Source organism: Sitophilus oryzae, unplaced genomic scaffold (genome assembly GCF_002938485.1).
Source record: "Sitophilus oryzae breed Bouriz unplaced genomic scaffold, Soryzae_2.0 scaffold_1177_pilon_pilon, whole genome shotgun sequence".
NCBI lineage: Eukaryota > Metazoa > Arthropoda > Insecta > Coleoptera > Curculionidae > Sitophilus > Sitophilus oryzae.
In genome coordinates this window covers 2,791,953-2,819,615 of record NW_022145812.1, presented here as the reverse complement: position 1 = coordinate 2,819,615, position 27,663 = coordinate 2,791,953, and the positions used below count along the sequence as shown (strand labels likewise).

The following is a 27,663-nucleotide window of genomic DNA, read 5'->3' as shown; positions in this document are numbered from 1 at the left end:
AAAATTTAACTTTATACGACGTCGGACGATTAGTTAAAAATATCGGATAAAAATTGGTGTCAAAATATTTCGACCAATAGGAGCACCGTCGGATCGTCGTGTCATCGGATTTCGGATGCATGAGACTCCGGCTTTATAATTATTTCTGCAATAATTCAATATATACATTGTTGATAATATGGAAACATAGGTAGTAAATTTATTTTACAAGAAAAAGAAACATAAAAGTTGCAGTGGTTTTCAAAATTTAAGCAAAAAATATTTTTTTTTCTAATTTTCAAAGAAAAATAACTCAGACTTATTTGAAAAACGGTAAAGTGAACATATGTTTCTTTTATCGAAATCTACCAGCCCTGAAAATATTTGCACTTATTTAAGAGTCTGTATAACTTAAAACCGCCACGAGAAAAAAAGCGCCACCTACATCTTTTTAACTGTCTTGAAGAACTTTTCGACCTTCCCTGTATTATACTACTGGGTGAAAACATATACATTTGTGCCTCTTCCTACGTAACAAATATCTCTTGGTAAAAATCACTGCGGGCAACCATTCCCGAGATATTTGGATTCTTAATAATCAATACATGTCATTATTGACAAAAAATAAACATGTTGACTAGATAGATATTTGACTGAAATGATAAATTTGGGAAGTTTTTATTTCTTTTAAGCTCATCATAAATTTTTCTAGAAAAAAAAACGAGAAAACAGGTTCTGTTGAATCTTTGGCATCAAAACATTTCAAATATTAATAACTATACAGTCAACATGTAGTATAATGATTTTGTCAATTCTAACATGTATTGACTATTTCTATTCCAAATATCTTGAGAACTATTACTCATAGCGATTTTTACCAAGATAACTTTTTTACGTAAAACATGACGTAAATGTATATTTATTGACTCAGTAGTGTAATACAGGGACGGACGAAAAGTTATTAGTCTTCAAAAGAGTTAAAAGATGTAGGTGGTGCCCCCTACAAGTAGGAGTCATATTGACATCGAAATCAAATTTCTCATGTTAAAAAACCCCAAGATACTAATTGTAATATATACATATTATTACATCAGGTTTGTAGGTACATAGAATTAAAAAAAATGTTGATTTTATCCTAGTTCTGCGATATATAAACTATTTGGATATTAAGACGCAGTTTCATTGTAGAATTTATACTGGCTATTTTAAACATTTTTAAAATATAGTATTATTAAAATATATATAAAGTTTGATTTCCACTCAACCACCGCGTATTTCACACTAATTTTCATCCAAATACCGAATTCAGTTCAGAAATTATTAGAAAAAAATCAAAATAAAAATGAAACTTCTACACCCGTATCTCCGAAATGAAGCATTTTAGGACATAACATCGTCGGCTTTATGACGAAAAGGCGTATCTCGATTTTTGCTATTTTTCAGGAGAGCAATTTAAAGAAAATCGCTTACTTTATTTGGCCAATAAATGTAAAGTCTTTAATTTTTTAATAGTGTTTTTGTATTAACACTTAAACGGAGACATTGAGGAAACGTTCTGAAGATAAATTGTGGGTAAATTCTAATAAATAATCTTGCGAGCCGGTGTGGACTCGACCTACCCTCACAATATGGCCCGCCCTCGGATGACCTTAACATCGCATAGACACCGCAATGATTCATTCGTTCGAGAAGAATCGAGACCCACTAGAATGGACTCGTACATACGAGAACATTCGAAAACCTTCTCTATGCGCCTAACGATCTTTGGACTATTCTAGATTTCTTTTACCTGTCGGTATAAAAGCCGGCGGCAGTGGCCTAGAGAGGGCAGTTATAAATATACAGTTGACACGCTAAAATTCAAAATAAATTCTTAGTTATAAATCGTTTGTAAATAGTTCTATAAGTCTTTTATCGTTATTATTTTTGTTCATTAGTGTTAAATAAATAGTGTTTAAATAAATTGTGACTTTCTATCCACACGGAACCGACGAAAAACGTAACAATTGGTGTCAAGTGTGGCGTGTGTGATAAAAAAAAATAAATAAATAAGACTGAAAATGGCTTCGAAAAAATTGTTGAAGGACTTGAAAGTGTCGGAATTAAAATGCATACTGGAAGAGAGAGAGTGCGAGACAGATGGTAAGAAAAGCATTTTGCAAGCTAGACTGAGACGTTTTGGTGGAGGAAAGTGAGGATTCTGACACATTTTGCTTTGAGTTGGAAGGTGACCTTGACTAGTCCTTACAAAAATTAGAAGACAGTTTGAATGATAAAATGACAGAGAATTCTCAAAAATTAGACGACAACTTGAACAATTTGAATAGTAAAATAATTGACTTGGAAGTTAATTTAGAGAGAAAATCAGTGATAAAATTAATATTTTAGAAGATAAGATCGCAGAAAATTCTAAAGACATACAGGCCAGCTTTAATAATAAAATACTTAATTTAGAAGAAAAGATAACAGAAAATTCCAGGGAATTAGAAGAAAAGATTATAAAGAATTCTACGGAGCTACAAGACAAAATAACACAAATTGAGGACGATGTAAATAAAAAAATCGAAATTTTAAAACAAGAAATAGCAAAGGCAAATTCACCAAAATGTCAAGAAACATCGGAGGCACAGAAACTAGTCGAAAATAAGTATATCTCAAAGTCAGTTATTAAGCCTCCACAGTTTGACGGAAAAACCGCTTGGGCCAATTATTTTTGCCAGTTTGAGACCGCTGCGAGAGCGAACGGATGGACAATCGCTGAAAAGGCTACCGCTTTGACTGTCGCACTGCGAGGAGATGCGACTGATATCCTGCAGACATTGTCACCATCGGAACAGGGAGATTATCAGCAATTGGTACGACATTTAGAAATGAGGTACGGCCAAGCTCATTTGAACATGTCATTCCCAGCTAAAAAATCGCATTCAAAAGTCAAATGAGTCTCTGCAGGAGTTTGAAGCCGACGTAGCCCGCCTCGTTCGCCTTGCGTACCCTGCTACGCCAGAGAATGTTATGGAGCGGTTGGCAGTACAGGCATTCTCCGACGACTTACGTGACAACGAGACAAGACAAGCACTTCTCCTAGCCCACCCAACGCACTTGGTGGATGCTTTAGCACGTGCCCTAGAATTTGAGGCCGCGAAACAAAGTTCTCGGTCTTTAGGAAGAGTACGGGCCATCGACGAATGTTCTGACGAATCCGTGGAAGGGATTATTCGGAAGATAATGGACCAGTACATGGGCAAGAAGGACCGATTCGTTGCTGGAACTGCGGACAGGTAGGACACGTGCGAAGCCGTTGTAAGGAGAAGAACGAAGAACCGGCTCCGTCGAGGTCGGAAAACTACTAAGGGTCGAAATGAAGGGGCACACGTCGACCTGTACCCAACATGCCCCAACGAAAACTGCTCAAGTCGCCTCGCTTTTGTGGATGGTTTTGTTGATGGAGAGTTCCGGACCATGCTGTTGGATACAGGTGCGACGAAAACTATCATCAGACCGGACATTCTTAAAACATCGAAGAAGGTTAAAACAACACAATGGCGACTACGTACTGCTACGGGGGGCTCCGCTGCTGTCCATGGAGAAGTAAATCTTAATTTTGTTATTGGGAGCACCAGTTTTGAACATCCAGTGTTAGTAGCAGATATCGAAGATGAACTTATTCTCGGAATGAACATCATGACCACTAAAGGTTTTGACCTAAACTTCAAAGAGGGAATTTTGAAAATAAATGAGGAATAAGTGGTTCTACATCGAAAATGTGAGGAGACGCTTCGCGTGGTAGTAGCAGAAGATGTTTCGATCCCTGAGCGCTGTGAGGTATTTTTGGATGGTTGCCTGGAAGGTAAAATGAATAATGGGAGTATTATTCTGTTGGAGCCAAGGAACCATGACAGCGAAATAGGACGAGGGATCGCTGTTGGAAAAGCCCTGCTACGAGCGAAGAAAACTGTACCGGTGAGAGTAATGAATACGAATTATTATTCTGTATCCTTGAAGAAGGGAACCCTGTTAGGGTACTGTTGTTCGGTCTCCTCAGTCATTCGAAGCGTGGAAGCCTCCAAAGTTTCGACTTCAAAAATTCCGGACAAAATGGTGAAGGAGTTAGTAAACGTTAAGGGATTATCTCCCGAAAATAGTAGAAAATTGGGAAACCTGATAATCAAGTATCAAGATGTGTTTGATAAAGGAGAAGCAGGACACAGAGGTCGTACCAATTTAGTACAACATAAAATTGATACCGGAGATGCACGACCAATCAAACAAAATCCGAGAAGACTTCCGCTCGCCAAACGTGAAGAAGCTGATAAAATCCTTCGAGAAATGAAAGAAGAGGGTGTCATCGAACCATCTAACAGCCCGTGGACATCGCCGGTAGTACTAGTAAAGAAGAAAGACGGTACCACCAGATTCTGTGTTGATTATCGGCAGCTCAATAATGGTACCAAGAAGGATAGCTATCCCCTGCCGAGGATAGACGATACTCTAGACACACTGGCGGGGTCAACGATATTCTCTACGTTAGATCTGAAGAGTGGATATTGGCAAGTCGACATGGCGCCGAAAGACAGAGAGAAGACAGCGTTCTCCGGTGGGCTCCGGACTGTGGCAATTTACCGTCATGCCTTTTGATTGTGCAACGCGCCAGCTACCTTTGAGAGACTAATGGAGTCTGTGTTAAAGGGACTATCCTGGACTACCTGTTTAGTGTACCTGGATGACATCATAGTGGTTGGGAAATCCTTTGACCATCATCTGAAGAATTTGGAAGAAGTTTTCAAGCGACTAGGGAGTTCTGGTTTGAAACTTGCGGTAGATCCACAGAAGACCAAGACAGTGGAAGAGTGGCCGATACCTAAAGATAAACATGAACTACGAAGCTTTTTGGGACTATGCACATACTATCGACGCTATGTACAGGGTTTCGCCACCATCGCAAAACCATTGACCAGACTTACCGAAGGCGAGAGGCGTTTCTCTTGGGACTCTGACGAGGCATTCCGAAAATTGAAGAAGGCACTGACTAGTGCGCCCATACTTAGCTACCCTCTTGGCAACGGAAACTTTATATTGGATACCGACGCTAGCAATGTTGCATTAGGCGCTGTTCTGTCTCAGATCCAGGATGGTCAAGAAAAAGTCATTGGTTATTTTAGTAAGACCTTGTCAAAACCGGAAAGGAACTACTGTGTAACCAGACGAGAATTACTAGCAGTAGTTAAAGCAGTGGAACACTTCTACAAGTATCTCTATGGAAGAAAGTTCTTGTTAAGAACAGACCATGCTGCTTTGAAATGGCTGTTGCAGTTTAAGAATCCTGAAGGGCAGGTAGCTAGATGGATTGAACGATTACAAGAATTTGACTTCGACACAGAACATCGAGCTGGGGCAATCCATCGAAATGCCGACGCACTTTCCAGAAGACCTTGCGCTAAGGACTGTAAGCATTGTTCCCGAGCAGAAGAAAAAGAAGTGAAACTCCTAAGAACAACTGTGGTTAATGATAGTTGGCAACCCGAAGATCTTGCAAATGACCAAACCAGTGACCCGGAATTAGGTTTAGTAATTAACTGGAAAAACACAGGCCAAAGACCAACGTGGGAAGAAGTTTGCAGATATTCGCCGAACGTAAAGTCGTACTGGGCCCAGTGGAATTCCTTGGTAATAGATAACGGACTACTTCGCCGTGTGATCGAGAGACCGGAGGGACAAGAAGAGAGAAGGCAGATCGTCATTCCAAAGAAGAGGGTCCCAGAAGTCTTGGAGGAAGTTCACAATGGAACCAGCGGAGGACATCTTGGTGTTACCAAGACACTTGGCAAGCTGCGTGAACGGTTCTACTGGGTGAACTGCAAAGAAGATGTGAGGGCCTGGTGTAAGAAATGTGACATTTGCGCAGCCATTAATGGGCCACAAAAGCGTGGTAAAGCCCCTATGCGCCAGTACAATGTTGGTAGTCCCTTCGAACGAATAGCGATCGACGTGGCTGGTCCTTTCCCGGAGACGAACGATGGCAACAAATACATTGTGGTAGTAATGGATTACTTCAGCAAATGGGTCGAGGCCTACGCGTTGCCAAATCAAGAAGCGTCCACGATTGCTGATGCCCTTGTTAAAGAATGGATCTGCAGGTTTGGTGTTCCCATGGAGCTTCATTCAGATCAGGGAAGAAACTTTGAGTCCAATCTGTTCCAAGGCGTCTGTGAAGTCCTGAACATCCGCAAGACCAGGACGACTGCTCTACATCCACAATCCGATGGGATGGTTGAACGCATGAACAGAACTATCAACCGTTATCTGGCCAAAGTAGTCTCTGACCACCAAAGAGACTGGGACAAATTTCTTCACCTGTTCCTGTTGGCCTACCGTTCATCCGTCCAAGAATCTACAGGGCAAACTCCAGCCAGCATCGTTATGGGACGGGAAGTGCGCCTACCCTGTGATCTGAAATTTGGTTGCCGACCGGGAGAAGAAGTCGCCGGAGAAGATTATGTCCACACACTACGTCAAAGGATGGACGACATTCATCAGAGAGTCCGCCTAAATATTCAAAGTGCTAGTGACCGAATGAAGGAACACTACGACATTCAAGCTGAGCATGGAGGATACCAACCAGGGAAGTTGGTGTGGCTATATAACCCGCAGAGACGTCGTGGGTTATCTCCGAAGCTACAATCCTCGTGGGAAGGGCCATACGAAGTCATGGATAGAATTAATGACGTCGTATACCGTATCAGAAAATTGCCAAAAGGAAAACCGAGGGTAGTCCATTTCAACCGTTTGAGCCCCTACCAAGGCGAAATAGAAGATCGTGCTGGGACCGTGAGAACCTGCAGCTTTGATCCCCCTGATTCGGAGATGTCCTTTGACGATTTCATGGCCCGATACAACAGCAGTGAGAAGGCTCGCTATGGTGTAACCAAAGAAGATCAACGAGACCTCTTTTCCGTGCCTCCTGATTATTCGCTCGCTCATTGTGTGGCTCGAGATTTGCGGATGTCCAGAGGAATCGCTGCGACGTTCAATGAGAAGTTTGGGCGTGTCGGAGAACTACGCCGACAGGATCCAGAGGTTGGAAGCGTCTTGAGGCTAACCGACAATGCACATGGTCAAGCAAGGCACATCTTCTACCTGGTCACCAAGGAATGGTCCCCGAGTAAGCCGACTTATCTCAATCTATGGAAGACCCTGATTGAACTGAGAGAAGCCCTGCTAAACAACAACATTGCACGATTAGCCATTCCGAAGCTGGCGTGTGGACTCGATGGTTTGAGTTGGCGTACAATCCGGAACATGATTGAAGTCTTGTTCAGATTTACGGGAATCGAGATCCTCGTTTGCTGCTACAACCCAAAGCTGAGATCGGGAGAGAAAACTGTAGACTGCTATTTCTACCAGACTTCGCAATGTACCAGGGGCCAGCTTTGCAAATACCTTCATTCACCGTATAATCTCGGGACGAGCATGTGCCTAAGAAGGGGGCAGTGTTGCGAGCCGGTGTGGACTCGACCTAACCTCACAATATGGCCCGCCCTCGGATGACCTTAACATCGCATAGACACCGCAATGATTCATTCGTTCGAGAAGAATCGAGACCCACTAGAATGGACTCGTACATACGAGAACATTCGAAAACCTTCTCTATGCGCCTAACGATCTTTGGACTATTCTAGATTTCTTTTACCTGTCGGTATAAAAGCCGGCGGCAGTGGCCTAGAGAGGGCAGTTATAAATCGTTTGTAAATAGTTCTATAAGTCTTTTATCGTTATTATTTTTGTTCATTAGTGTTAAATAAATAGTGTTTAAATAAATTGTGACTTTCTATCCAAACGGAACCGACGAAAAACGTAACAATAATTTCTTTTTAGTTGTTTAATAGAGATAGGCCTTTTTATTATAATAATAATAAATTTATTTCCGAACGAATAGTATACATACGCCCATGTAAAATAAATTTAAAAATGATTGTAAAGTGTTCTAATAAGGAAAAAAAATACAATATTCACATTAAGGAATACATACAAGAAAATACAATACATACATACAGAAAAAATCTGAAAATCACCAAAAAAATCAGAAACAAATATTTTTAATATCATATAATTTTCATTCCAGAAGCAAAGACAATAATCAATTAAAATTCACTTATCTAGCTTATTTTAATAATATTGTTTTTTATACAAAAATACATTTTTTAACTAATATATAGTAATTATTCAGTTAATTGACGGCATTAATACAAGGCATTTAAACTCACGGTCCATTTAATAAAAACCAAACTAAACAAAAACAAAACATGTTTATTCATTCGTGACTTAACTTATTGGATTCAAACAACCCGTTTTTAAAAAAGATTTATTTATAAATTTAATTTAACAAGTGGAGAAATACGTGTTTACAGCTCGACAACAAAGCTCTAACTGAATACAAATACAATGAGAATTAACGAAGTTAACAATAATGCTTGTCTCAGCGAAAACAGAATTAAAGTCTTTTTCATATGATCTTCATGGTAAAGGGTTGTGTAACACCTCCCCCCTAAGATTCGAATACACAGCTTGGCTAGGGTAGTCGAACATCTTCCAGTGGAACATCCCCCTGTTGTGGTGTAGGTGTTTTCCATTTCTTCCAGGCAACGTAGATACAGACGATGAAAAGCAGAACGTACATACCGATTGTCCACGCACTTGGGATTGCCGATACTTTTTCGAAAACTAATTGTGGTTTATTGTCTTTTATTTCTGATTTTAATTTATACAATTCGTCCAGGTTTACATTGTCTATATGGGCACTAAGATTGACCGAATGTATAAAAAATGTATTTTCGTGAAAATCCGAAAACAGAAAAGGTTGTGTTTTAAATTTTATTGTTTTTTGACTATTGGTTATCAGTTCATTGTTTGTTTTCACTTGGCAGTTCGACGGTATTTCTAATAAATATGTTCCAATTATGGGTACACTTTCTTCTTGCTGAAGACATTTCAAATTTATAATTTCTTCGAAGGGCGTCACATATATCCAGTTATTCGATGAACTTAATTGTTTTGAGAATGAGTGGGAAATTTGTGCTTCAATTTGATGGCACTGCGATAGGTTTTGAATTTCATCTAACAGCTGTACGGCACAGGAATCCTGGTCTTTGACTTCTCGTACATCGGACTCGTCGCAGATAAACAGCTGGGACTCGCCGCAGATAAACAGCTGGTCTCGGGTATCATGGCATTTGTTGGTTTGAAAGGTGTAGTGCAATTTGTTTTTTAATAAAAATTTATTTTTAGCTATTACAACCTTAAACAAACTCTTTACAAATACTGGTACTGAATAAAGATGAAAATAATCAAAATTTCTTTTAAAGGCTTAATGGCAATTTATTAAAGATAAAAAAATTTCGGTTATCCATATGTAATTCTATTATTTAATATATAGCACTCAACTTCAATAATTTTTTTCGTATATGAGAATATATTTCAAATGTAACGTTTAACGGCATTTTATCGATTCCAACAATATTTTGAATATTAATTAGTTCATTGAATAGATCTTCAGTTTTCACAATTCTGGAATGAAATATTAACGTGACTTTTAGGAAAGCAATAGAATTTTCGATATCTTGTAGAACATTATCGACAATTTCATAAATATTTATTAATTGAATGAGTGTGTCTTTAATAAACATCGAATTTTCTATAAACTGCCCCTTGAACTATTTGTCCTATTTGATTGATTTTTAAATTCCAAAAGTTTGTCGTTGTGTAAAATTTGTATCAATAATAGTAGTTATAATGAATCAAAAAGTTTTTCGTTGTGTAAAATTTGTTTAACAGTAGAATTAAATTTATTTATCACTTCTCTGAGCGATAAAGAATTTTGTTTCAAAATATTTTCCGCCAAATTCTTTTGATTGGTTTGTAGATTATTTATTAATGTGTTGTATCTTTCGCCATCGGATTTTCTCTAACATTAGTTCCACGATAGTTTTAAATACTACAGCTGGTCTCGGGTATCATGGCATTTGTTGGTTTGAAAGGTGTAGTGCAATTTGTTTTTTAATAAAAATTTATTTTTAGCTATTACAACCTTAAACAAACTCTTTACAAATACTGGTACTGAATAAAGATGAAAATAATCAAAATTTTCTTTAAAGGTTAATGGAATTTTTAATAAATATGTAATTCTATTATTTAATATATAGCACTCAACTTCAATAATTTTTTCGTATATGAGAATATTTTCAAATGTAACGTTTAACGGCATTTTATCGATTCCAACAATATTTTGAATATTAATTAGTTCATTGAATAGATCTTCAGTTTTCACAATACTGGAATGAAATATTCGTGACTTAGAGAAAGCAATAGAATTTTCGATATCTTGTAGAACATTATCGACAATTTCATAAATATTTATTAATTGAATGAGTGTGTCTTTAATAAACATCGAATTTTCTCTATAAACTGCCCCTTGAACTATTTGTTCTATTTGATTGATTTTAAATTCCAAAAGTTTTTCGTTGTGTAAAATTTGTTTAACAGTAGAATTAAATTTATTTATCACTCTGAGCGATAAAGAATTTTGTTTCAAAATATTTTCCGCCAAATTCTTTTGATTGGTTTGTAGATTATTTATTAATGTGTTGTATCTTTCGCCATCGGATGCGTCTAAATTTCCACTGATAGTTTTAAATACTGACCCTAAAGCATTTATTAAGCCTCGCTTTATTCTATCAGATCGTGGTATGATCTGATTTATTTCTGAATTTACTCGCTCTTGTAAAACGTTTAAAATATTTAAATAGTTAATTGAATCAAATGTATAATTTTTATTTTGGTATATTAACAAAGTTAAATTATTACTTTTTATATTAAGTGTATTTATTTCTAATATTAAAGGATTTAAGTCATAATAATGAATCAGCGTAAATGAGCTTTGCCGTAATTTTGCCGTTCCAAGTTTTATCGGAATTATACCGGGGTTGTCATTTAACTGTTTCAAGAGAATTTTTTCTTGTCCGAGACAAAGTCCTGATGTTATGATTCTGAAAATAAATATGAGAACTAATTATTAAAACTATATCTATGTTTCAGAGGACGTTTTAAATTACTTAAATGTATTTTTCCACGTGTTTTACTTGTTGCTGTTTTTCTTGGTAAATCAACTGAGTCTAAGTTTACTGGTTTGTGGAATTTGTCAGAGTTTTTCTGTCTTACAAATTTCTTAGGATAAGCTTTTTGTCCTTCCTTGAATAATAATTCAGGGTCATCGCGATCTTTATTAATTTTATTTGCGACAGATTCTTTGTGATTTATTAATTTTTCGTTTAATTTAGAGTATAAGATTTTCGATTTTTCTCTGTGACTTTCAATATAATCGGTAATTAAAATTTTATTAATATCGATGTCAAATGGATCATCGGAAGAAACATGACCGTTTATGATGTCAATTGGTTTTAAATTTGTTACCGAATGTATTGTATGATTGTATGCTAAAATTGCGTAAGTGATTTTCTGGCTTACAGGTGTTGTTTGAAAACCTTTGTTATTTAATAACCGAATATGTTCAGAAAGAGTAGAGTGTAGTCTTTCAACCATACCGTTCGATTGTGGGTGGTTTGGAGAGCAGAAATGTGTTTTTATCTTATGCAATTCAAATAACTCTGTAACGACTGAATTTTTGAACTCTGTACCGTTATCTAATATAATTTGCGATGGAATCCCATGATGTGAAAAATATATTAATAGATTATTAACAATATCACTAGCTGTCAAAGAGTTTAGATAATACGCTTGCGCATATTTCGAAAAACTGTCTATTATAGTTAAAAATTTGGTTTTCTCATAAGTATAGGTATCTAGGTGTACAATTTGGAAAGGTTTGGTTGGTGTTGGGGTTATGTTTATAGGGATTTTTACAGGGTTTCTCTCATATTTACTAAGTTGACATATTTCACAATCATTAATGTAACTTTGTATAGAGCTTTTTAAATTCGGCCAATAGTATTTTGATTTAATTTTTTGTTCTGTCTCGTCTATGCCTCTGTGATTACTTTTTCCTTCGTGATAATTTTTTATGACATCCTGTATATCATTTTTAGTTACAACATCAATAAGCTTAATCGTACATCGTTTAAATTGTATAGAAGGCCATTTAAAATTTTTACGGATTACTTCACAAAAGGGTTCAAAATTATTTGGATTTTCGAAATACAAATAATACATTTTTTCGGGTAAGACAAATTCTTTAACAAATTTTAGTATATCGTTTTCAAAATTATCTTTTGAGAGCTGAACAAGAAATCTACGTTTTTTCTCGAAAAGAATTTTAATTTTAGGTTTTGTAGGAGAGTGTAACACTTCACTAATAATTATTTGATTTGCGCCAAAATTTACAGGTGATTCGCAAATTGGAATTCCTACAATAGGATCTTGTTCGTCGTTTGAATGGATTGTGTTGACGTCATCGTTCTCTTCTTGATTGTTTGCTAGTTCGTTCTCGATATCTGGTTGTACTAACATAGATACGTTATCGGTATTGTCTACAATATCTTCGTGTACTGGTACATCTGGCAGAGTATCGGTATACAAGTCTATTGGTGGTTCTATCTGTTGGGACGTCGTTGGTTTGTCAAATAAGCCTCTTTTCGTTTGGTCATATTCACTAATAATATCGTCTAATTGTTCCCAAAATTCGGTTTCTTTTGTATGAATTTCTACACGGGAAAGTGCATCTGCATTTGTGTTAAGTTTTCCCTTCTTGTAAAATATTTTATAGTCGTATTCTTCCAACTTTATCCTCCAACGCAATAATTTTGAATTTGGATCTTTTAACGAAAATAGCCACTGTAGTGGTTTGTGGTCCGTAATGATGTTAAATTGTCGTCCATAAAGGTAAGGCCTAAAATATTTAGTCGCCCACACAATTGCTAACAACTCCTTTTCGATAACAGAATAATTCTGTTCGGACCATTAAGCGTTCTTGATGCGTACGCCACTGGTAGATCTTGACCAATTGTACCTTGGGAAAGTACTGCTCCAATTGCTACGTTACTAGCGTCCGTTGTCAGGTTAAAAGGTCTTGAAAAATCTGGATACTGGAGTATTGGTTCATTAATCAGTACATTCTTACAGGCTTCGAAGCATGATAGAAATTCTTCGTTATGTACAATTTTTGCACCTTTCTTTAGACACTTCGTTAGCGGCTTGGAAAGTTTAGCGAAGTCCTTTATGAACCTTCGATAGTACCCTAATAAACCTAGAAAGCCTTTTATCTCTTTTGTTGTTCTTGGAATTGGAAATTTCTTTATGGCTTTGATTTTATCGGGGTTGGGCTTAACACCATCGGGTGTCACGATGTGACCCAAATACGCTACTTCCTTTTTGAGAAATTCCGACTTGTCCAATTGAATCTTAAAGTTGGACTCTCTTAGTCTTTTAAATACACACTTTAAGCTATCTAAATGTTCCTGTAAAGATGTTGAAAATACAATTATATCATCTAGATAAGTTAAACATTTCTCGTTTTGTATGCCCCGTAAAATGTTGTCCATTACACGTTGGAATGTCGCTGGCGCGTTCTTAAGTCCAAACGGCATTCTAAGGTATTCGTAATGACCATGTTCGGTGTTGAAGGCGGTTTTCTGAATGTCCTCATCTTCCATCTCAATTTGATGAAAACCACTCGCCAAGTCCAACGTTGTAAAGTACTGGCACCTTCCTAACTTGTCCAGTAAATCGGTTATGTTTGGCAAAGGGTATTTGTCGTTGATGGTTTTTTCATTAAGCTTCCTATAGTCCACCACCACTCGCCATTTTTGCTTCCCAGAAGCATCAAGCTTTTTTGGGACTACCCAAATTGGTGAAGACCAGGGAGAATTGCTTGGTCTTATTATATTTTGTTCCAACATCTTCTTCATCTGTTCAGTTACCTCTTTTCGGTGTATAAAAGGATATCTGTACGATTTAGTGTAGACGGGAACTTCATCAGATGTTTTTATCCTATGTTTAATCTTACTTGTAAAGGTCAAAGGTTGGTGTTCATTATAGAAAATATCAGAAAATTCCTTACAAATTTTTAAAATACTATGCCTTTCTTCGCTGTTTAAATGGTTAACTCGTAATTTAGAAAGATCGAGATTTTGTTTTTCAGAATCATCAAAATTGTTTAAGATAATTTGTTGTATATCTTTATGATAAAATTTTTCTACGTTAATAGGTTTCGAAAAATCTAATGTTAATTTTTGTGTAGTATTATTTAAAATTGTCGTTATAGCTTCACCATTTTTTGCTACAGTTAGGCATTCTGGAATTTCACAGTTATGTATTTTCTGATGTGGGAGTATAATTTCTCCATTTCTAATCGAAGTTTTTACTTTTATAACCTGTTCAGAACGTGGGAAAATTGTTATTAAATTTAAATTATTATTTGTGTTATAATATTTTAATTTAATTTTGGTATAGGGTGTTATTAAAAATCCGTTTGAAAAATCTAATTGTGCTTGTAATAGTTTTAAGTTATCTAAACCTAAAAGTCCGTGAAATGTATTGTGAAATTTAAAAAGAAAGAATTTTAAAGGAATCTGGTTAGGCATATTAAAAATTTTAGAAGGCGGTATTGTCGCACTGTACTTGTGTGCCGATTTTTGGAAAACTGTAGAAACAATAAATGGATCGTTTTTAATTAAATTTGGAAAATACTTTTCTGCAATGTCAGGATCTATAAATGATTTTGTAGAGCCACTATCGATTAAAATTTTAATGTCAAATTCGGGAAAAATAATATAAGATAGTTCACTAGAACTAGATGCATTTAAAGAAATAATTTCTGGTTCTATTCTGGTTCTGTTGTAGGAGGAGCTTCCGTAAAATTTTCGTCATTCGATTCGGTAGTTTCTAAATGTCCCTCGTAATCATACTCTGGTTGATCGAAGTTTTGGTAATCATATTGATCAGAATATTCATAATTACTTTGATCAGTTAACTCACTCGAATTATTTACTGATGAACACTGTGTATTAAAAAGTTCTTCTGATATAAAATTACGCGGTCCTGATGGTTTAAAGAAATTAGATTTAGTTGGCCCAAAATTTGGTTTATACGTTTGACGAGTAGAGATACTCATCGGTGTCGGTTTTGGTAGAGGTTTCGATGGATCGGGTTTAAATACATTTCTATTTTGCTGGCCAAAAACTTCTGCGTTTGTGAACTGTCTAGGAGGTACATAATTAGGATTGGGTCTGATATTAATTGGCTGTGACGGGAATGGTTTAGGATTAAAATTATGTGGTTGTTGATTAAAATTATCAAAATTATGTCTAGGCTGAGTATTAAAATTAGGTCTAAAATTATTAAAATGTTGTTGTGGTTTAGAGTTTTGCTGATTTTGTTTAAAATTTTGAGGTTTATTTTGTGAGAAACTATTTCCCTGAAAATATTTAATATTATTTTCTTCAAGAACTAATTGAATTGCCTCAGTAAGATCTTTAGGTCGCATACAGCGTATTGTATTACCTAAGGGTTCCCTAAGTCCCGATAAGAAAGTCTTAAGAGCTAATTTTTTATATAAATCGCGCTTAGTAGAAGCGGCTAATGTAGTTTCGTGTGCGTCTACGTAACTACATAATAAATTTAATATTTCTAAACATCTATCATAGAAATCTTGAGCAGATTCGTTCGGATTCTGTCTCAACATTACTAAATCCCGATTTAAGCAAGCTTCGTCGCGTCTGTCGGCGAAGTTTCGATACAAAACATCTTTTAATTGATCCCAATTTGTGACATTTTGCACGTTAACAATCAATTTAGCATTACCACTAAGTTTACCTATCAAACTATTTAGCAAATAAATATTTTGAAAACATTGAGGATTAGCAATATCATAGAAAGTATCAATCAATGACTTGCATATAGCTAAAAACCTATTCAATTCACTTGGATTACCGTTGAAAACAGGTACACAATTAAGGTATTCTGGTTTGAATTGAGACATTCTTTTAATGTGATTGATTTTTTCTAAATTAATATTAGGTGTATTAGTTTGATTACTTATATTTAAATTTGAGTTAGAGTTTGCCGAAGGCGTTAAATTTAATCTTTCTAAAGAATTTAAAATATCTTCCACTGACATATATAGCTTAAGAATTGCACTACTTACATAAGAAATGCCAAGTTGTTCTTCATTCCGTCTATAGAGAACAATGGATGATCAGGCGATGTGGGTCCTTCTCAAAACCTATCGATCTCTGTGAAATAGGACAATTTTGGTTCCTATTCCCGTGATTGATCCCCTCACTGGTCTTGTACACTTCCTCGATGGATAGTAAAATGTCTGTACGCACAATAAAGTTATCGATCACTTGTTCGATTGCCGATTAATCAATTGAAATTGAACAACGATGCTCGATGCAAAACGTTTTCGACAATCCTACCGACTGCGCACTTAACTTATTGGATTCAAAACAACCCGTTTTTAAAAAAGATTTATTTATAAATTTAATTTAACAAGTGGAGAAATACGTGTTTACAGCTCGACAACAAAGCTCTAACTGAATACAAATACAATGAGAATTAACGAAGTTAACAATAATGCTTGTCTCAGCGAAAACAGAATTAAAGTCTTTTTCATATGATCTTCATGGTAAAGGGTTGTGTAACACGTGCCTTTTTGATACAAATAACTGTGGATTAACAGTTTCTGTTTTCCCTGTTCAATAATAAAAAATTCGACTTCCATTCTACGTGTTTATGCAGGATGATGATAGGCACAATAAATAAAATTTTCCAAAAATTAACAGGGATGACAATGCCAATGGCCTGGCAATGATAATGAGATAAAATTTTTTGTATTTTGTGGGCAAGTTTTTGGTTCGCTAAAATGTTCTTAGGGAAATTATAATTTCGGGAATTTTTCCATTAGGGCAATTTTCGTTTCGTCGTTTTGCTTTCGATCAATTTTTCTTCGGCCATTTATTCTCGGACAATCTTTTGCATACCCGATACAGCTATGTGCAGAGTCTAGCTCCTTCTAACAGTGGTTTTTGGCAAAAAAACAGACTCAAAATCACACTGTAAAAGAGAACTGCTGCCATGATAGAAGTTTTATTTTGTCCCAAGCAACCATCGGAAAATAATTAGGTAGAATGGTGTGATTTTCTCTCGCATGCATTTTCATAACTTAAAACAAAAAGACCTATTTCAAATTCCATCTTTCTTGTAGTATAACAATTGGTATAACAATTGATATAACAAAGAGCCCTATCTCAACATACGTCTCTTCGTCATAACGAAGAATTATAATATTTGAGATGAGGCAAATTTTTAAACGAATATAAAATGAAAAAGGTACACTATTGAGATGCGCAAATTCGCTATGTTAAAATATGACCCATTGGGCATGTCATGACGTTGATATCTCAAAATCGCCAAAAATCGAGATACGCCTTTTCGTCATGAAGCCGACGATATGTATACTAGGGCTGGCATTTCTGGTCTTGGGTGCCGATTTTCATGTGTACGAAGAGTAGTACTAGACCGAGAGCTGGCTACATAAAAAACCTTATCATCGTTACATGGCTAATTTTTTGTGTGAAGTATCCTTTTGTGTAGTCATTGTGAAATAGTCATGTGTGCCAGCGCGATCCGTGGGGTGAAAAATCGAAAGGGTGAAATTTTGACACTAAAAATATTATAAGGTACACGAGTTATAATTGCCAAATAGCTTTTATTTATTATTAGGAAACGTGTAAAATTGTTGACAGACATTTTTCTCGTGGCTGAAATGCCGGCAGACAACGCGAAAGAGGTATAGAATTTTGACAAAAGAAAAGCATCGCATACATGCATGTCGGTTGGTGGAATGTCATGTTTATTGTTAATTAATTTAAAAAGCCGTATGCTGCAAAAGCGCAGACAAAAAAATCGTTATTGAAATAATAAAAAAATATATTTATAATATAATAGCTTTTGATAACTGTCTGCAGCTGATTGAGCCACGATCTTTTTGTCTGCACTTTTGCATACGGCTTTTAAAATAAATAAATATGACATTTCACCAATCGGCATGCAAATATGCTATAATTTTTTTCATTCCTCAAATTTCATTTTTTAATAATTTTTAAAATTTCATGCCTCTTTCGCGTTGTCTGTCCGCATTTTAGCGACTAGAAAAATGTCTGCCAACAATTTTCCACGTTTCTTAATAATAATTAAAAGCTATTTTCGCAATTATAACTCATGTATCTTATAATATTTTTAGTGTCAAAATTTCACCCTTTCCATTGGCCGCCCCCGCTTTAAGCCCCGGGATCGCGCTGGCAGACATGACTATTTCATAATGGCTACACAAAATGATACTTCACACAAAAAATTAGCCATGTAACGATGATAAGGTTTTTTATGTAGCCAGCTCTTCAGTAGCGTAGCGTAGGCCCCGCAGAACCCGCAACGGCGGGGGGGCCTCGTGATTTTGGGGGCCCCGCAGGGGCCTCCAATTTTATTTACTAAATACGTATATATGTGAACAGCGTCCTCTACAATTTCTCAAAATAAAAAGGAAAAAATGAAAAATATTTTGGACTTGATTTAATTTTTAAGCTACATTGTTACCTTAATAATGTAGTATGTTTTAATTTTAAACACATATTTTTTAGCCAAGTAAAACCTACATAAGGCTGTATTATGTTTTTAGTGTAATTTTTTTATTTCAATATAAGGGCCCCAAAAAAATCTTGCGGGGGGCCTAACATTTGAAGTTACGCTACTGCAGCTCTTAGACTATACGGTCAACACGCTTAGCAAAATAAGATGTACTAAATAAAGACTGAAGGCAAGTATTTCCCAAACGCATGGAATCTAGTGTTAGATTAAGTGGTTATGTAATAAATACTTCGTATTTTTGCTCTCTCCGACTTCTAGATTGCCATATATACCGATTCACTCCTATACATTTAAACGTCGGCCCCGTTTCGCTTGCCAGCAGGGTATACACACTTTTTTACTTATTTTTATGTGAAGAATATGCTACTAAAGTTTCAGGAATACAGTTCGATACCACCCTGTATATAGTATATATTGTATATATATTGTATATAGTATATATATATATAGTATAGATTTCTTTGATTGTCCACATATAGTGGACAATCAAAGAAATCTATACAAGTATATAAAATCCTTAAGTGACTCACTGATTAATCACGATCCTGCTCAAACCACTCAACGTAAGAAGCTCAATTTTGGCATACAGGTTGATTCTAGGGTGTAGAGGTTCGATAAGAAGGGATTCTTCGAAATTCCAATTCCAAGGGGGTGAAACCACCCCTCAAATATTACAATATTTTTTATTTAAAAAACGGTCAAGTTTCCGAAAAACCGCTTAAACACGTATATTTTATTTTATTTTTTTTACATATTTTAAGATTTTTTAAAAATTTATACAGGGTGTTTCGAAAAATCTGGCCATTGATTAATCACGATCGTACTTTAGGGTGTAGAGGTCCGATAAGAAGGGATTTTTCGAAACACCAATTCTAAGGGGGTGAAACCACCCCTCAAATATTAGAATATTTTTTATTTAAAAACCGGTGAGTTTTTCGGAAAAACTCTTAAACACGTATGTATATATTATTTTGTTGTTTTACATATTTTAAGATTTTTTACAAATTTATACAGGGTGTTTCATAAAATATGACCATTGAGTAATCACGATTCTACTTAAACTGCTTGACGTTTAAAGCTGATTTTTGGCTGTGGGGTGTAGAGGTTCGATAAGGAAGAGTTTCTCGAATCTCAAATTCCAAGAGGGTGAAAACGCAATATTACAATATTTGTTATTCAAAAAACGGTTAGTCTTTCGAGAAAACGCTTGGACACGCATAATTTATTTTGTTTTTTTACATATTTTGATTTTTTTTAAAAAATCATACAGGGTGTTCCAAAAAGTTGGGTAATTGATTAACCACGATTCTCCTTAAACTGCTTGACGTAAAAAGCTTATTTTTGGCAAACGGAATTTTCGAAAGTCAAATTCCAACGAGATAAAACTACCCCTCAAATATTACTAAGTTATATAATAATATCGCCATATTGTTTTTTCTCATGCTGACATAAAAGTGAGAAAATTTTATCCAATTTGTATGTTAATGGAAATTCTTGCTTTGCTTTATCATCACCATTACAAATGATTAATTCGACGCGAACGAAGTCGCGGGTACACGCTAATATTAAATAAATAAAATAATTATTTAACAACAGAATATATACAAAATTACTGTATTAATTTAGAAGGTTATCTATATCTGGTTTTTAAAATACCAGAATGGTTAATTTCTAAATCTAATACATGTAATCTTCATTTGTACTTAACTAATAAGTTTTATCATGATTAATCTATTTTTACTCAATTTAATCAAATTAAAAATCAAAACACAGTCAATAATGGAAGAATTTACTTTAAAACGTCAGAGTAATATGTAAGCAGGAGAAATTATTAAATTGTAAATATAATAAAAATGTATTTATTTATTTTGATATAATTAAAAAATAAACTTTATAATGGAACTAATAAGACATTCTAATTGGATATCTAGGCAAAGTATAAATAGGTACTAATTATGTTTTTACTTTACTAAATTTCATTATTTAATCACCATAGCACATGATGGTAGAACAAGGCATAAAGTATTAAGTTAAGTTTAAACTTAAAGCATATTTTTTTTTTAATTTTAGCATTAAGTCTATTTATTAGCAAATTTTTCATCTTTTAAAGAAATAAAGATAAATTTTTGTTGACTTCCTTCATGACTTTTTACAAAAAAAATAAACACTTTTTAATATTAGTTTTCTGTTAGTTCTAGTATAGATATTCAAAAATTCAGCTAAATTTATTTGATTATAACAATAATTCTCATTGCCGGTTGTATCATGTTAAGTACATTATATAATTTCAAATTTTCTATATACTTGGCTTACCAATAAACGAGCAATGCGTTTTTTCCATGACCTGACACCACTCTGCCAAACTAAATGCAATACTTCTCGATCAAAGTTTACATCCCATCCTTCGTGAGTAATTGAGAAGGAAAAAGCAACAGCAGCGTGTGCTTCCGCCATTCTCCTCTGTTTAAATTATGTATGTAAACAAAATCTAAAACAAACAAGTAAATTTCATTCATTTGTTAAGAAAATTTAAAACAAACAGATTAATATATGTGGACATTCTTCATATTTCTTTTAAGTTGATATAATTAATCAATTTAAGTAACCTATAAATTACTAAAAAACTATTTATTATTATTTGCACATAATATCTCTTTCGACTCTTCTATTTCATCAATTATTTCGTTATTAATTATGTACATAAACCATTCAGCATGCTCTATTTTCACATTCTAAATAGTTTATTAACTGATAAATCATATTAAATAAAACTTGCATTTGATAATATACAAATGAATGTAGATAAATAAATATTAATTAATAAAACAAAATTATAGTAAGTTTCACTCCAATAAAAAACTCATTGATAATTTAGTAAAAATATGAAATATAGGTACATCTGGACCTAAATAAAATATTTACTTTTTACTTTTTTAGCTTACGAATTTACAAATCAGTATGGAATAAAACCACACGTTATATTATAGATTCATTTCCATAGAGAGACCAGCAATTCTTATTAAACTACTTCAAAAAATTTTTAATTATTACAATATACCAATGATAAAATTTTACTTACTTTAACAACATAAAATGCCACTTATATATTATACGAAATTAAACTGAAGAACACAATAATTAACGATTTTACTACTGAGAATTAAATAAATCCAGAAATCCCACCAAAAAACTCCAACTTGTAAGTTTACAATAACTGGAAATTGTAAAAGTAATTTCACCACTAACAGGACAATATTAATTTATAACTAAATTAGAGTTATTGTTGTTAGATGCAATGTGTTATTAGGGTTATTTGACAGCACAAAATAATTAACATAAAAATAAAAATTTACAACAAATTCTTGAATACTTTTTGTCATCAAATTCTGTCAAATATTAAAAAAGGCAAAGGCAAATATTACATAGCCACAGATGCATAGCATGTTGCATATGCATATTCATAATAGAATTTATAGAATTTTGCTATTCTAAGGCTCCGCCTCCATATCACCCATAGATCGCTGATTAACAAAAAAAAAGCTATTTTTATATCTCTGACCTTCTCTGACCCCAGAGTCTAACCCAAGTCTGACCTCATCCATCATATACTAATGTAACAAAGACTGACTCTTCACTCCTATTCGCGAAATTATGTCTACACTAAACGCGAAATTATGTCTACACCAAAGTTTATAAGATCTAAGGTCTACAATACTCGCCGAAGTATGTTAAGATCTCTGGCATAAGTGGCACATCTCTGGTCAAAATCGAATAAGTGAAGAAGGTTATTTGTTATTTCGTATTTCCTTGTCTGGGCTTATTTTTATTAGACTAGGATACAGGAAATAACCATGTTTATATCCAAATATGAATTGTCATATATTCTCTTCAATTATATATGATACCTTCCAAAAAATACTTCCCAGCAAAACTATTTAAATCTATCTATATCTCTGATTTAAATATATTTACTTTTGTAGCTAACTTATCATTATTGATTTTTTCAATTCTTATGTCATTGAACTATGCTGTCGCTGTCAACTGAATTTTCTTGAAATTTCTTATTTCTAACAAAGAAATCTTATGTAGTTTTGTCTTAGCATATGTTCTGGATTATTTCCAGAGATATTCTGTTTTGTAGCGATTATCTACATATTCTTGTACAGTGTTTTTTATCTAGAGTCCAAATGGCAGGAACCAGTGATCGCCATTATCAAAACGACACGAGTAGCGATACAGAGGATTATGCAGACGATCGAAGAAGAAAAGTTTTCAAAACTCGCTTGAGGTATTTAAATGTTCAATACAAACTAGTTAACCTTTGGGAGTAATGAAATTTTAATTGTATCGTAAAATGCTCTGTTATGCACTGTAATTAGCATTGGTTAATGACATTTTATTTTCGGTGTTGCATTGAGAATTGGATTCATTGATCTCTTCATATATTTAAAAACATATTTAGAAATACCTATAATTTTAAGTTTCCTTTCTTATTAATTTTAATATATCATGTATCAACTTTCCGACATTCACCTTTTTACTGTCTTGCTTCTAAATAGTTACGGGTCTCACTCCAAACCTAAATCCTGTCTGGTTCAGCGTGGTTCTGTATCAACTGGCGACCTGCGATGTCATTTAGGGCCTCCTCCATCAAAACAGTGTTATGGTTTGCTTGCTCGCAGGCAAGGGTCCCCTGCTGTCTATGCATACAATTATTATTCTAGTAATATAATTTGTTGTAGGACTCGTTTATTGCAAATCCCAGGTCAAAGCAAAGGACCACAAACTGGACTTGGAGGACCGCAGTCGCCACAGCAGCAGCTAACAGGTCCCTCTGTGGTTAGTGAAGATCGTGTTACATTAGTGGTAGATAATACAAGGTTTGTTGTTGATCCGGCCTTATTTATTGCCCATCCCAATACAATGTTAGGAAGAATGTTTAGGTAAATCAATAATCCAATTTTAATGATGACTAAATTTATTCTTATTTTATACTTTTCAGTTCAACTTTAGATACCCATTCAAATGAGAGAGGTGAATATGAAGTAGCTGAAGGAATACCAGCATCTGTTTTTCGAGCCATTTTGGAGTATTATAGAGGAGGCGTTATTAAATGTCCACCTTCCATTTCAGTACAAGAATTAAGAGAAGCTTGTGATTATCTGTTAGTTCCATTTGATGCCTCCACTGTAAGATGTCAAAATTTAAGTAAGTAAAAATAAAATACATATTTCAACGTATAGTTATTATCACTGGTTGAATAGTACAGCTTTTATTCCCCATTGTTTCAGGAGGTTTGCTTCATGAATTATCCAATGAGGGAGCACGTTGTCAATTTGAAGTTTTTCTTGAAGAACTAATTTTACCATTAATGGTCAACTCTGCTCAAAGAGGAGATAGGGAGTGTCATATTGTGGTTTTATTAGATGATGATAGTGTAGACTGGGACGAAGAGTATCCACCACAGATGGGTGAAGAATACAGTCAGACTGTTAACAGCACTGCCATGTATAGATTTTTTAAATATATCGAAAATAGGGATGTTGCAAAGCAAGTTTTAAAAGATAGGGGTCTAAAGAAAATCAGACTGGGAATTGAAGGTATTAAAAATAAAGTATCAATATGTATGTATTAAATATAACAATTAAAACAGGCTATCCAACATACAAGGAGAAAGTAAAAAAGAGACCAGGAGGTCGAGCTGAAGTAATTTACAACTATGTTCAAAGACCCTTTATTCATATGTCGTGGGAAAAAGAAGAAGCTAAAAGCAGACATGTAGACTTTCAGTGTGTCAAATCTAAAAGTGTAACCAATTTAGCAGAAGCAACCGCAGATCCAGCTTTGGAACTTGATGCTAGAGGTAAAGACTACTAATCTAACTTATTAGTCCATCTTAAATTATCACCATCATTTTAAACTAGACTACTAGACAGAAACAATTTGATGTGTTAGATGTAGAGCTAATTATTTCCACATTTTCGCACTTTTTTTAAGGTTGAATCTAAAATCCTAAACATATTTAGGCAACCCAATTGTGACTGCTACTATTGGAGATGCTGCTGTTGTGGACTTACCAAATATTGCTGATAATGAAGAAGGAGCTGTTGGCGGTCTTCCAGACTTATTTCCGGCAAACAATTTACCTCCAGATGATGGGAACATATAACTATCCATAAGAAGGGCTTTTCATTTATATTAAATAGTGTTTTATGTTAAAAACCTTTTAGAAAAATTATGGTTCAATTGTTACCTTTTTTAGTAAAATCATAAACTAAAAATCATTTTTTATGTATAAAATAAAGGTCATCTTTAATTTTATTTGAAGCGTTCTGATTTTTTTTATAACTATGTAAAACTTATAAATTTATATAAAACATAAAAAACGGTAATTATAATCATACTTATAGACTGATCTATGGATATATATTTAAAAATTACATTTAAGATATTTTCTACTATAGATCTTATTGAGATATAAACTTTAGGGTGGGCCAAAAAAATTGACTATTTTTTTCACAACCTCAAAAAATTCTCTCCAAGTATGAGCTCTTAATTTTAATAGGAAGGTCTTCCGCCTTTCAGTTTTCAATTTTTTTCTTATTAGAAGCTCATACTTGAAAAGAATTTTTTTGATGTGTCTACAAACCAGTTTTTCAGAGTATAAAGTGAAAAAAAGTAGTCAGATTTTTTTGGCCCACCCTAATAACTTGCTTGATTACTGTGACATATTATATTTGATTTCAACACTATTATTTTTGGAAGTCGTTTTTAATATTGTTATTAACATAAAATGTTTAAGTGATCATATGTTTGACTTATACCTCTACTAAAAGTAAGTTACACTATTATTTTATACAGCCAAATAAATTATTATATTTTATTTAGAAATCCCAGATTAAACTGATATGGCTGTGTTATGTGCTCAGATAATTTTAATACAGTGGAATATTCTGATTATAATATACTAACATTCCCATAGTTGGTTTAAAAGACAAAGACTAGTGTGTTTTTCTATCACATTGCTCATTTTGTCCCTGAAAATATCTTCAAATATTGTATAAATTTTTATTTTATACTAAGTTGTCTCGTTTGTATGTTTCTTTTTAGATTTTAAATAAATCTTAAATTATTGTATTCAATTATTTGTATTAAAAAATATTTATTCAACAAATTTATTTATTTAATGGCTCTTGTATCCTAAAACAATCGCTAACAATTTTCCATTTATCACCTTGTGCAGTAACAACGAAATTTTGTTGAAAGGTTTTTGGTGATTTATCCTGATATTTGACTGTCCCACTGGCCTGTATAATAAATGTTAACTGACCGTTTACAGCAACATCTAAAACGAAAAATAGATGTGAGTAAAGATCTATCACCTACTCTATGCTTAAATAACCTAAAACAGGCTGTGCATCTAACGTTGTTAGAGCATGGTCTGATGGTGGCAATTCAATTATAAATTTCTCAATTTGCTCATTTCCTTTTATACCATTTCCATTCCATGATAAAATTCCTGTATTTAAATACAATCTTGACATCAACTAAAAATAAAAATATGGATTAATTCTGGCACAAATCAGTTCAAAGATATCCAAAATTTTTATTTCCAAGAAACTTAGTCAACGAAAATGTTTTACCAGTTAGTTTCATTAGAATATATTATTTAAATGAGGTGGTAAATAAAATATTTCTTAACAGAACTAATGAAAGTGAACTATCATATGCATGCATACTGTAAAAGCTTACATGTCTTCGTTTATCTATTGTTTCGTAATATAGTTTTGTAAATTCTTCTGCAATTCTGCATGCTTGGTCAACTTTACCCTTAAACTAAAAGAAATTTTAAAAATTCTGTTGTATTTTATAGTAGAAATATTGTACTTGGTCCATGTCCATAAACTATACACTAAGTAGCGATGAAGATGTGATAGTTTTATCTCTGGTTTTTTATACAAATTCTTATGTTCGGCTATTTTTGTACGATTAAAATTAAAAATAATCCTTATCCTTTTGCCTTTTCTGTGAAATAAATCCACAAATAAATGAAACCTTGATCAAACCAGATGTAAATAACTAATCATACCATAACCAAACCATAACCACACTTGTTGTTTATTTTTGACTTTTGACCATAGAATATATTAATGATCTTATTACCTTTGATTAAGTTTATTTGATTAAGGATGGGCTTTTAATCAATACAAGCATAATACAAGCTTATCCCTGTATATGATCGAAGGCTTATTCCAAGCATTTTATGTTCCAAGTTCCAAGCTCATAAATGGGTCATGATTAGAGAAAGCTTAGAAGTAAACAAAGTATCAAACGCCAAGGTGGTATTTCTATAGATTTGTTGGTATACCGATTTGTTTTTGGATTCTCAATATTTTGCATTAAAAATATCCAGGTTTCAAATTTCGGTATACCCAAATTTCCTTTCCACAAATCAAATCCTACAAGTTTATGATCTATTAGTGGTTGAAAGCATGTTGAAAGTTGTTGAAAGCAGGTTGAAAGTGCTGGTTGAAAGCGCGAATTTTAGAATCATATAAAAACTTCAAAATTTATATGATGTAAAGGCAAAACATTTCCAATGTTGCCAAGTTGATATATGCAAATTTTTTAGAAAAAATACCCTATTTGATAAAATCTCTTTATTAATTTACTTTTGAATTTACTACCTACTTTCTTGACTTATTTTACTTTTTTAAAGCAGTTCATTTTTACAATACAAGTAGACTCTGATGTAATCTAGAAATAATTTGAACTCATTTGTTTTTTTAATGATTTCCATGTGAAACATTTGATTTTTTATCTATTCCATATTATCTATTATTGGCTTCTATATATTAATTTTGTGTTAATAGTTTTGGATGTATGTATTTTTGTTATATCGGTACAAGAATGCTTCTACTCTCTGCTTCTACTGCAAACCAAACACCTCCTTTTTAACAAAATACCTAATTAGAAATGCATTCGTACCTATTTTGTAAGTGGGCGTAACTTATTTTATTATCGATTGAAGAC

General features: G+C 33.8%; 3 protein-coding genes across 7 annotated transcripts in view; 1 reads left to right on the top strand and 2 right to left on the bottom strand.

Annotated features, from left to right (window-relative positions):
- LOC115890070 (carnitine O-palmitoyltransferase 1, liver isoform) overlaps positions 1-22,052 on the bottom strand; it is a 53,712-nt gene extending 31,660 nt beyond the window's left edge. The window contains exons 1-2 of one of the 3 annotated variants that reach the window (XM_030910198.1): positions 21,710-22,052; positions 20,944-21,118 (exon numbers count right to left, since the gene is read on the bottom strand). In XM_030910198.1, coding sequence (XP_030766058.1) covers positions 20,944-21,084 — 141 coding nt within the window. In that variant the 5' untranslated portion in view covers positions 21,085-21,118; positions 21,710-22,052. The remainder of the gene's footprint in view (positions 1-20,943; positions 21,119-21,709) is intronic. The other 2 variants (XM_030910216.1, XM_030910207.1) reach the window with 2 other exon arrangements.
- Positions 22,053-22,624: 572 nt separating this feature from the next.
- On the top strand, positions 22,625-25,767 carry LOC115890089 (BTB/POZ domain-containing protein 10). Of its 3 annotated transcripts, none has more exons than XM_030910227.1 (7): positions 22,632-22,918; positions 23,190-23,312; positions 23,373-23,573; positions 23,633-23,838; positions 23,922-24,230; positions 24,284-24,493; positions 24,657-25,767. In XM_030910227.1, the coding sequence occupies exons 1-7, from the start codon at positions 22,734-22,736 to the stop codon at positions 24,797-24,799; spliced, it is 1,377 nt and encodes a 458-aa protein (XP_030766087.1). In that variant the 5' UTR covers positions 22,632-22,733; the 3' UTR covers positions 24,800-25,767. The 3 variants fall into 3 exon arrangements, with proteins under 3 accessions (XP_030766096.1, XP_030766087.1, XP_030766104.1); XM_030910244.1 differs by having other exon boundaries at positions 24,628-24,946; XM_030910236.1 differs by lacking the exon at positions 23,190-23,312 and having other exon boundaries at positions 22,625-22,918.
- LOC115890109 (NTF2-related export protein) lies at positions 25,138-26,750 on the bottom strand. The gene is made up of 4 exons (XM_030910255.1): positions 26,518-26,750; positions 26,383-26,466; positions 26,033-26,177; positions 25,138-25,975 (listed from the first exon to the last, which is right to left on the bottom strand). The coding sequence occupies exons 1-4, from the start codon at positions 26,530-26,532 to the stop codon at positions 25,806-25,808; spliced, it is 414 nt and encodes a 137-aa protein (XP_030766115.1). The 5' UTR covers positions 26,533-26,750; the 3' UTR covers positions 25,138-25,805.
- Positions 26,751-27,663: the final 913 nt, after the last annotated feature.

Excerpts from the sequence above, each read along its gene's own strand:
- LOC115890089 (XM_030910227.1), top strand. The coding sequence starts at position 22,734 with ATGTTCTGGATTATTTCCAGAGATATTCTGTTTTGTAGCGATTATCTA. Across the intron at positions 24,231-24,283 it reads AATCAGACTGGGAATTGAAG|GCTATCCAACATACAAGGAG; the intron begins GTATTAAAAATA and ends CAATTAAAACAG. Across the intron at positions 24,494-24,656 it reads TTTGGAACTTGATGCTAGAG|GCAACCCAATTGTGACTGCT; the intron begins GTAAAGACTACT and ends AAACATATTTAG.
- LOC115890109 (XM_030910255.1), bottom strand. Across the intron at positions 26,178-26,382 it reads CAATAGATAAACGAAGACAT|TTGATGTCAAGATTGTATTT; the intron begins GTAAGCTTTTAC and ends TTTTATTTTTAG. Across the intron at positions 25,976-26,032 it reads AGATGCACAGCCTGTTTTAG|ATGTTGCTGTAAACGGTCAG; the intron begins GTTATTTAAGCA and ends TTTTCGTTTTAG.